This window comes from Arachis duranensis, chromosome 3, assembly GCF_000817695.3.
Source record: "Arachis duranensis cultivar V14167 chromosome 3, aradu.V14167.gnm2.J7QH, whole genome shotgun sequence".
In the NCBI taxonomy this organism is placed as follows: domain Eukaryota; kingdom Viridiplantae; phylum Streptophyta; class Magnoliopsida; order Fabales; family Fabaceae; genus Arachis; species Arachis duranensis.
Window position 1 is genome coordinate 43,257,211 of NC_029774.3, and position 11,670 is coordinate 43,268,880.

Here is an 11,670-nt window from a genome sequence, read left to right on the forward strand (position 1 = left end):
CCATTATTCAATTACATCATCAACTCATCTCATCAAGAACAGCCCTCAGCGTCAACTGACATCAGCATGAGGGACCTCTCAATTGTACAAACACAAGTAATACAGGTAAGTAATACACAATAAGGTACAAGTAAAACAAGTAGCACATAATCAAGTAATATAGCATATATGATATAGCAATCCAAAACAATTAGGCAAACCCAAATAATTCAAACATATGCAAATGATGTATGCCTGTCCTATGGCTGATGATATCATCTGTCGGTTATATAGCCAACCCGACACGTCCTGGTAGCTAACCATTGGACTGTCCCCCTGTCGTACATCCCCTACTCGAATAATTCTCAAACATAAACATATAACACCCTCACTGGTGTTTATCCTTGGGGGCAAGCTCGTACGGAAATTTCACAGTGTCCGGACACACTTATGACATGGGGTCAACAGAATCTCGGATCTCAACCTGGAGCAAGTGGAGTCGACCCACTGCATCTACCCAAGGAAATCCGAAACTTGGATAATTTCACAAATCACAAATCAACCTCGACTGGGAGCAAGTGGAGGTTAACCACTGCATCTACCCCAGGAGTTGCAAACCAAACCCGGAGCAATGAAATCAATGCCACTGCATCTACACAGGCAGGTGTCTCACCATATCCCGAAGCAAGTGGATCGATGCCACTGCATCTACCCAGGCAGGTGTTTAAAAACTCAACCTGGAGCGAGTGGAGTCACCACTACTGCCGCTACTATCCAGGCATCACAATCTTTGACCTGGAGAAAGTGGGATGAACCACAACCCTTGCTACTACCCAGGCATCTCAAACATACATTCATTCAAAACTCCATAATTAAACTCATTTATCGAAATCATCCTTCCCCATCTCATACCCGGAGCAAGTGGACAACACCACTGCCTACTACCCAGGGTCACACATCACATTCAACATTTTCCATCATTATCTATTTACCATATTTAATCATTAAGCATATATATATATACATACTCAGCCATAATTCGATTCTTATCATAGCCATCCGGCTTATATTATACACAGCACTTCCACCATCATCCTCGACAACTCATACAATCATCATTACTCATCATTCATCATTGATTCTCACTTTACTTCATCCACAAGTTACTACATATCCTAGCTCCTTTTCATTACTAAGCATATCATAAAAATTTGGGACTTAAAGGATGAAAATGGAGGCTTAGAAATCTGAAATTCATCTTTAACAACTCAACAATAAATTTTTGCTGAAAACGGGGTCACGCGTGCGCATTGCCCACACGCACACGTGGGAGGCGGAAAAGTAGAGTGACACGTGAGCATCGCCCATGCGCACGCATGGAAAGCAGAGAGGTAGTGTGAGGCTTGCGCGTTAGTCACGCATAAGCGTGGGTGCGTTTTGTGCTCCTCGCACAAAACCAGCACAGTACCAGCACAACTCTCTAGATTTTCCACTGGAAACCTGCATCAATACAGCGACGCATATGCGTCGGCCAAGCGCATGTGTGAGAGAGTAAAAATCGTGAGTGATGCGTGTACGTCAACCATGCGCGCTCGTCGGAGTACGTTTTACCAAAAATTTTACTAAGTTAAAAAGTTGCAGGATTACATTTTCAAACCCCAAACTTCCGACACACATAACTTCTTCTACAAAATTCCTTTTTCAACCATTCTAGAACCGTTGGAAAGATTGTTGAATGAGCTTTCATAAAAATTCAATTTTGAAGAATTCCTAACTTTAAGGACCAAGTTACGAACCACTGAAGTTGGTCAAAAATCACTTTTTACCCAAAAATAGAAATCACCAATGTTTCCAATGTTCACAAGCCAAATTCATTTCCACTTATCCAAATGACCACAACCTAACCACATTCATATAATTATACTGAACCAAAACCAAACCTACCTCATCTACACAATTTCACCCAAAACTATCAAATTCCACACCTCAATTCCTCAAACCTTATTATTCAATAATCAAACCAATTATTCACACATTCAATATCTAAAATCCATCCAATCTCTTATATCATCACACAATACACACATTAACTTATCTTTCTTACCTCTTTCCGGCCTCCGGCCCAAGATTCACTGCCTCTGGCCAAAATTCACAATTTTAAATGCATATTCCACAAACCAATATTCATTATCCAATTCATCAAATTCTCAACACACCAAACATACAAATTCACACAATTCTCAACCCAATCATTAATTTACAATACATATCAACTATGCATATTAGTACCAACTATTTACACAATCCAAATTTAATCCTAGGGGCATCTAGCTTAGGAATTCTCATCACACCACACGGTATTTAAATGAAACTTAAACCGTACCTCTTGTAGCCAAAATAATTGAGCTTTTTCTTGGAAGTCTCCACCAACTCTTAGCTCCAAGCCTCACCAAAGATCCACAAGCAACACCAACCTCCCAATTATGCACCAAAATCAACCAATACTCTAACATAACCAATTTCACACTTACAATCAACCTAGGGTTCGTGAAAATGATAAATCACAAGGGTTTGAACACTTTTTACCTTATCCCATATGAAATAAGGATAGAACCCACTTAAAATCCATGTTAAAGTATTCCTAAACAACTAAAATCACAAGATTTAACACTAACTACTAAAAAATGCGTAATAGTGGGGAATTTCAAAAAATGGTCAAATATGAATGGAATAATCACCACAATAACTAGATAGAATCGAAGAGGATGAGAAGAGCATTGAGTGGCCGCAAATGGCTCGTCAATCGAAGTTCCGATCAAAAGTTATGGTGATTTAAAGTTTGATGGAGTTAGGATTTTCTCTCTTCTTCCTCTCCTCTCCATTTCAGCGCCCTCTCTCTTATTCTCTAGGGTAAATGAGCTGCAATGGTCATACTAATGTTTATATATGTTGGGTCTTGGGCCCGGTTCACTTGTTTTAGTCTGTTGGCCCAATTTTGGGCCAAAATCTTTAAGATTAGAGCTTTAAATCATATTTTAAGTACTTCTAACTTCCCAAATTATAAATTCTTATTTTTTAAAATTATTCACTTCTAATTAATTTTTTCAACCACAGTACCGGACAAATCGCAGCCAATACTGCCGGTCAAATTTCCAGTGCACATTTTTATTCAGAAAACTATGTTTTCTGACTCAGAAAAATTCACTGAGTCCAAATATCATATTTAAATGATCAAATTCTAATTGCTAGATTTTCTAACCATATTCACTCCTATTTAATTTATTATTTAATTAATTACGGTTTGACCGGGTTTTACACAATCTATCTGGGCTAATTAGATATGTGACATATAATCCAGTTAGCTTTGGGTAAATTGAGGTTTCTGTGGCGCTAAACTTGTTTTCTGAACTTCACCCTCTGATCCGAAAGATCTGACCTTGTCTGTGGCATTTTTAGTAGGATTGGAGGAGATTAAATCGCTAGAAAAATAGGGTTTAATCACTTACAATTTGCCATAGAATGAATCATTCATTATTAAAGTAGTTAGTAAGAAATATTAATCCGGAAAGATAAAATCTCTTAGACCTTAACTGCTTCCATATATTATCTCTTCAACAATCTTTAATTGCTTTTCTTTACTTTCTTGTTTTATGCACCTACAACAACAACAACTCTCTATTTCGCCTAACTAAGTCCAGCAAGATAACTATTGCTTACTCAATCCAACAATCCTCGTGGGATCGACCCTCACTTACCTAAGGTATTACTTGGACAACCCAGTGCACTTGCCAGTAAAGTTACGCAAGTTCTAATTTTGTGCATCATTGATAAGGGTGACAAATTGAGTTTAAATGAAGATGTAAAAATATGAGTTAAAACAGAATTAATCAGATTAATATAAAATTATATACTAGCCCTCCATATAGCTTGTAGCCATACGAAGAGTGATAAAATTGATAAAATTATATACTAACCCTCTATATAGCTTGTAGCCATATGAAGAGTGATACAGATCTGACTAAACTAAATTTCTTCTTATGAGCCAAGCCATTGTCTCACTCTATTTCCTTATCCTAAAAATCATGACAGTAGTTAAGAATTAAATTAAAAATCTCCAAATCTTCAAGCTATGTTAAATAAATGAACCCTTAAAGAATAATATCAAAATACAAATACCAATACCAATACTAAAACACCCAACTTACTATCATGCATCTCATCTTAGTATATAAATATTTATGTTATTTTCGCTATGTTATTATCTTACATAATTTAGTGCCTTTCATGCATCTCATCTTATAACATGCCGAAGACATTCTTGTTTGGATGGATATATAGTTTTCTTGAGTATTATATTTAAAATTAAAATAAAAAAATAACATAGTCTATGCCACAAATAAATTTCGAGTTGAAAGGATCATAACATTATATTATTATGAATAAATAATTGCAATACCTTCTTGTCTTGGGCTAAAAAATGTACATTTTCAAAATGCATGAATCTTAAGAAATTAGAGTCCTAAGTGAGACTTACCATTAGCGTTAGTTGTTGATGAGCCAAAATTGATACATTCGTACTATTGGCAAGTGTACCAAATCGTATCAAGTAATACTACGGTGATTTAAGATTTTAGTGTAAAGGGGAGAAGAATTAAAAAATTGGAAAGAAATCAAAATAGAAAAAATATTAAAAGCTTCGGAGATGTTAAATTCTTTTAAGAAGAATAACAATTGCGTTTTCAAAATTTTGATTCATGCAGAAATCTTTTCATAACAAATTATTTATAATTAAATTTCAATATCTTGGCAATCTAATTTCTCTAAACTTAATTAATCGCCAATGTCTTCACTATTGAAAGTTGAAAATAAAAAAGATGCAAACACAATGTGCTAACTTTCAACGCATGTGAATAATAGAATGAATCTTGATATGATAGATCATGCATGCTTGACAATGAATTTCTTCGGATAAAATAATTTATGGAGGCAATGAATAAAACAAAGACACAGTAATTATGCATGTGAAAAAATCTTTTTAAAGACAAACTTTTTCTAAAGACTCAGAAAATAAGAAAGTTAAAAGAAAAATTGAATTCAAATATTTTTAAGAGATTCATGCTTTCACAAATGCTTGACGTTGGGCATTAAGTCCTTGGAGTTGGGCATTGCCCAACAAAAGCACCTAAGGTGCCAGGCATGAGGAGTGGGAGCCGGGCTCCAAGTTAAATTTTTGTGCCCTGGGAGCATGCCCTTGTTTTGGGGTCGGGCTCCAAGTCATAGAGCTGGACACCACTTTCTTTCATTCTTTGAAGGAGCCTAACTTCCTCCATGGGCTCCAGGCTTCACACTTACCCACTTTTCTTTGAATCAAAATAAAGAAGACTTGAAAAACCTTGAAAAATAACATAAACTAATGTGATAGCATTGCAAGAGAATGAAAAAGGAGTAGAAGAAAGATGCAATTATGGAATGTTTAAAAGATAAAAGATAAAAATACTAATCGCGGTTGGATTGTCTTCTAACAAGTACTCTTTTAACGTCACTAACTTGACGTTGAATCTTTTAGATTGGGAGTTGAATTATTCCATAGCATCTTCTTCCAATGCCATCCTTCATTAGATATGTATCCTCCGGCTTTTTTTCTTCGTCCGTTTCGGAATCCATGAGTTGAAGAGGGTTTTCAAAGCTCCTTTTCCACAATTTCTTGAACTAAAGAGTCAATGATATCAACTTTCATACAACTTTCAGACTCACTAGAGTGTTGCATAGCTTTGAAGACATTAAAAATTACTTGTTCGTCATGTACCTTTAGTATTAGTTCACCTTTTTGGACATTTATGAGTGTTTATTCAATGGCTAAGAATGAACTTCTAAGATGATAGAGGCGTCCTTATCTTCTTCCATGTTAAGAATCACAAAATCTGCTGAAAAAAAAAATTTTCGACCTTGACCAATGTGTTTTTCATTATCCTACGTGGGAACTTCATTGATTGGTGGGCTAGTTGTAGTAAGATTCTTGTGGATTTCACTTTTTCAATATGTAACATCTTTACCATGTATAAGGGCATTAGATTAATGCTAACCCATAAATCACAAATTGTCTTTTTAATGGTGGCATCTCCAATAATACAGAAAATTAAAAAACTATGAAATCTTTTAGTTTCAGTGATAGTTTCTTTTGAATAATGATACTACACTCTTTGGTAAGGGTTACTTTTTTTTCTTTTTTAAAAGCTCTATTCTTTAATAACAATTCTTTCATAAATTTGATATAGAATACATTATAAAAAAAAATAAAATGAACATATAAATTTTTTTAACTTTTATATTGTGTGACGTATAAGCTCCCTTTAGAATTATTGAAAAGTTGGAGCATTTTGTTTTAAAGAGTAAAACATTGGAGAAACTAATTAATTGATTGTCAAAAAAATTAAGATAAAATCTAATTTGAGATATTATTCTTTTATCTTAAATAAAAATATCTATTTATACAATGTTATATATGACATTATTTTATTTCTTAAATAAGTATTTTATCTCCTATAAAATACTTGATTTTTAACTTTATTCCTATTAAAAAATCCTTTTTGATTTTGTTCTTTTAAAAGTTAAAAAGTATTCACTTTAACTCTTATTGTTAATTTACTTTATTAATTTTTGTTTTTTTTATAGACACTGGGACATAAAGTCTAAAGAAAACTAGATAGAAATTATTTTAAAAAATGCAGTTCCAATAAAATTTGTATGAAAACTTAAAGAAATATATGAAAAAATAAAAAAAATGACATCTCAACTAAAGCTTATATCTTTGCCATGTCAATCTATCTGTACAAGCATTTGTTTCTCGAAATTCATGATAGATGTTTCAATTACGTAGTCTATTCAACATTTTTTAATAGCCAAAATTAACACTTTTGTAGAATGTAATTTCATTATTTCTTGAAGAGACTTCTTGCTATTTTAAAGTCTACTTTCATACAAACATTCATGTACCCAAGATTTAGAGCCAACTCCAAACTCAATAGAATACTCTAGAACTCTGCTACAGTTACCTAAATTTACATTATGACAAGCTTAAAGCTTATCTTCATGGTCTCTTAATAGACCTCTGCAAGCAGCCCAACCGTCCTTTGTAATAGAGTCATTGGAATTCAGCTTAATGAGGAGAGAGTTTGGGGGGATTCAATGAATTTATTTTTCAGCAAAGCACCCAACCTTTCTCCTTACCTGAGCTATCTCCTCATATACTGAGTTATACTCTTTAACTAAGTACACAGCCAAATCATAGATCTTACCTTCATCTACTGTATTGTTCCTCTAAAAAATATGCTTGTTACAATGATACCAAAAAAAAATATAAGATGTAAATAAACAACAAGGCCAAAGAATGCCTTGGTAATGGGATTGAGTTGATAAGTTTTTTTAAAAACAAAGAAAAGAAGAATTGACTAAAGAATATACCGAAATTCAATAAAGCATCAATGTTCTTTCACATATTTTTTGCAACTCTATGGTCACAAAAGATGTAGAGCAAAGACTCTAAAGAAGAACCACAAATCGGACAAGTATCTTCTTGAGTTATTTAGCTTATAACTTAGCCTGAAAGGCCGAAATCAAAAGCTTTTTAAAAAGTGTGATACTGTTTTAAAATATAATTTTTAGTTTATGTTTTAAAAAAGAAAAAGTATGAGGAGACAATAGTTTTATTGTACAATATGTACAATGGGGTTTAATTGTAATTAAAATTAAATTATAGGTAATTATTTAATTTTGGATTCTTTCTAATTTGAAATTTGAATTAAATTAGGATTACCCTCAGTTATAGAATCAAAACAATAAATCCCTCTCTCAATCTGCCATTACCTCCTTTCTCTCCATCGTTTCTTCTCTAACCAACTCTTATCTCTCTTCTTCATTTTCTCAACCCAGATCACCCCAACCATCACCCCCCAGCCAACCAACCACCGTCGCCCACCCTCTCTCTCTTCTCTTTCTTTCCTCTTTCCCCCATTTCTCCTTGCCTTGTTCGCTGCCCCATGCCCCTGTTCGCGCCTACCAGCTCCGGCGAGCAACACCCCGGTGCAATCCAGCAGCGGCTAAGTTCTGTGCTGCTGCGACACTATCACTGCCCCCGTTCTTCTTTCTCTCCTTCATCAACGTAGGTTCCATCCCTTTCCTTGTTCCCGGTTCTTTCTATTTTATTTATTTCATTGCTTTTAATTCTGGTTTCTGCATATAGATTAGGCTTAGGACTAGTTAATATCTGTTGCTAGATTGAATGTGTTTGCTGGCTGAATTTTATGGGTTGATTGCTGCTTCCATTGAACTGAATGCTCTGTTTACACATGATGCACACCATATGCTCGATGAAATGCCTAAATGAAATCTGTATGTTTAATTCTTATGTATGGCCAGCATTTGACTTAAATTCTATTCTCATGAAGCATTATAATAGCTCTCTGTTGGTGATTCAAACTTGGGAGTGTGCTTATCTTGCATATGTTTTTTCTGCTTTGTAATTTTGCAGCTTTGTTACAATCAGTTGACAGGAAGCATACCTACACAGCTTGGTGATTTGAAAAAGCTTAGTGTTCTTGCTTTGCAATCGAATGAGTTAACGAGTGCAATCCCTGCTAGTCTTGGTGATTTGGGAATGTTGATGAGACTAGATTTGAGCTCTAATCAGCTATTTGGTTCCATTCCCTCTAGACTAGCTGATGTTACTTCACTACAAGTTCTAGATGTTCACAACAATACGCTCTCTGGGAATGTAGCTCCTGGTAACAATGATTTGCTGATGGTTATCTTAATTTGTTAGTGCTATTATTTTCCTTGTTAAATTGTTTTTATTTATCTCTAAAGTATGCTTATTTTCTTTCTTTACTTTAATGAAGCTCTTAAGAGACTAGAATATGGATTTGTGTATGAATCAAATGCGGGATTATGTGGAGTTGGGTTTTTCATCCTTGAGAGCTTGCAATGATTCGGATCATGTCAACCCCAATAGACCTGAACCCTATGGGGCAGGAGTTAATGGTCTATCTAGAGATATCCCAGAAACTGCAAATGTAAAGTTGCCTTGCAATAGAACTCGGTGCCAAAGTACATCAAAATCCAAGCACACATCTGTTACGGTTGGCATAGTTCTAGAGAGAATAGTATTTTGTATATATCCATTTTCTGTTTTTGTTTCTATAGCTTGGAGTTCCAATGGTTCTTTTTCATTAAGGAAAGCATAGATATATGTTCTAGAATTTAATTTTGATGCACTCTCAGTGTAAAGTAGTTTTAATATAGGTTGGATGTTCATTTTACTAGGTAAGTCGATAGTTATCTTCATTCTAATTTGGATGTTTATTTGACTTGAATTGAATTCAATATAATGTTGCCTGATTAGAAGAATTTGTTAAAAAATATTGTGAACATGGTGTCTATTATAAACTAAAATTTTACTAACACGGTTAATCCTGTTTAAGTTAGTCATTTTCTTGGTGGTTTATATTGCTGATATTTATGTCGTAGTACCATACGTCACTTAATTCCTTTGGTTAGTTTTTTGTTTATGTTCGATTGCAGGTCGTGGACGTGACGGATGTGACTGAGCTAGAAACTGATAAGACAAAACTTAGTCATATTATAAAATTGGATTTAGTGTACCATTCACTGAGTTCAAGTATGCTTGGAGTTGTTGCAGTTAGATATAAGTAATTAAGTTATAACAGGGTTATGTGACATTTAGATTTGTAAAACAAATACTAGATTGTATTTTTCTTTAGCCATTTAAACTAAGTTGGATGTTCATTTTACTATAATTATAGATGGTTCTTTCCATTCTAAAGTAGATGGTTATTTTCAGTATATTATTTGTCCTTTACTTGATTTCCTGTATTTTGTTTGCACATGCCCTGCAAGTTTTTTTATTATGTGGGTTGAATTAGATTTAGTTTAATTTGATTGAATTCAAGCTGAATTTTAGTTATGCCATTTAAACATGATGCACGAGTGATATTTTTGATCAATTGTTTTGTTGTTTCTTATCAATTAATGCAGATGTTCATTTTACTGTGTATGTGAATTGTTCCTTTTATTTTAGAATGGATGTTTATTTTGAGTATACCATTTGTCCTTTACTTAATTTTCTGATTTTTGCATCCGAATTCTCCGCGTGTTTCTTTTGTTTTATGGTTTGGAAATTATAGATTAAAATACGATTCTTCTAACCATTGATATTAACTTTAAAACAAATAAAGTCTTAATTTGAAACTAAAAGAATTTTTTTATTACATAACATTTACACGAGATATATAATTTATAGTTTAGAGAAATATTAGAAAGCCAACAGTTAGTCATCAATATTTAAAAGTGTGTTAACATAAGAAGAATTTTCAAGAAATGTTGCAACATGATGATAGTATTAAGCTCTTCAAGGCTAACTTAAGGAAGCTTGTCAGAAGCTCTCTACTTGTAATCTTTCTCCAACATTTTTGGATGCCAGAGATTGTACCTATGATCCTTCTTACTCTTCCTTGCTCTTCAATTTTGTAACCCGTGCAATAGTCGATGTGCATTGAAAAACAGAAACACAGCTCAATTTTTAGGCATGCATATTAATTACTATTGTGTAACAAGAATTCATCAACACCAAGCTTTAGAAGATAATCAACAATCTATGAAAAAAAATCTTAACTTAAAAAAAGCACAACTAAGTGATTAACTAAATAATTACTTTCACTATAACCAATAAAAAAAAGCATAACTAAGTGAAACTCAATTTCAACACAAAATAAAATGAACATATGTATACATAGTAAAATGAACATCCACTTTAGTTGATAATAAACATCTAACAAATTAACCAAACTTTCATCCGTGCACCATGTTTAAATAGCCTAACTCAAACCAAACTTCAATTCAAGAAAACATAAAACTAAGTCTAATCCAAATTTTGTCCATTACTCTAAAACCATTTAACAAAAGAAACTAGTGGAGCATGTACATGCAAAATTCAATAAATCAAGAAAAAGATCAATATTATAAATAAAATAAACATCGACTTTTCAAATAAACGAACCATCTACATACATAGTAAAATGAATATCCACTTTAGTTGATAATAAACATCTAATAAATTAAGAACTTTTATTCAATTATTACATTCTTGATTAAAATCCATATATAAGAGGCCAGAACTTGCTTCAACCAATGTCAAGCAAACCAGAACCCTATCTTATTCCTTGAATTAGCAATTCATTCAGGTTAGTTATACTGTTTCGAAGGAACTGTGGCTTAGCTGGATCACAAAAAAATGAATTTCAACCATTGCAATTCAGCATGAATCCAGTGTAAACATCTTCACATACAGTACCATACAAGAATTCAATATGCAATAAGGAATAAGCACACTAATAGGCACTGTGTTAATAGAAAAAAACACAGATATTCTTAATCTTTATTACCTCTTGACCCCATTTAATGTTAGTTTCATAGTTACATAAAGCCAAAAAGTAGAGTCTCTTCATCAGGTATAGCTTTCCCGCCATTCACCAAATCAGGAGTAAAATTATGTTGTTTTAAGGATTTGATTAACTTGTTGGATGTGTCAAATTGTTGTTGGGGTTCAAGTTCAGTGCCTAATATTATTGAAAACATAGAATTATAATATGGGTATGCAGTTATGATACTCATATCTTA

At 33.4% G+C, this 11,670-nt stretch overlaps 1 protein-coding gene across 1 annotated transcript; it reads left to right on the top strand.

Annotated features, from left to right (window-relative positions):
- Nucleotides 1-429: 429 nt before the first annotated feature.
- Nucleotides 430-8,797, top strand: LOC107479057 (probable leucine-rich repeat receptor-like protein kinase At1g35710). Its single transcript, XM_016099202.1, has 2 exons — nucleotides 430-699; nucleotides 8,507-8,797. The coding sequence occupies exons 1-2, from the start codon at nucleotides 430-432 to the stop codon at nucleotides 8,795-8,797; spliced, it is 561 nt and encodes a 186-aa protein (XP_015954688.1).
- Nucleotides 8,798-11,670: the final 2,873 nt, after the last annotated feature.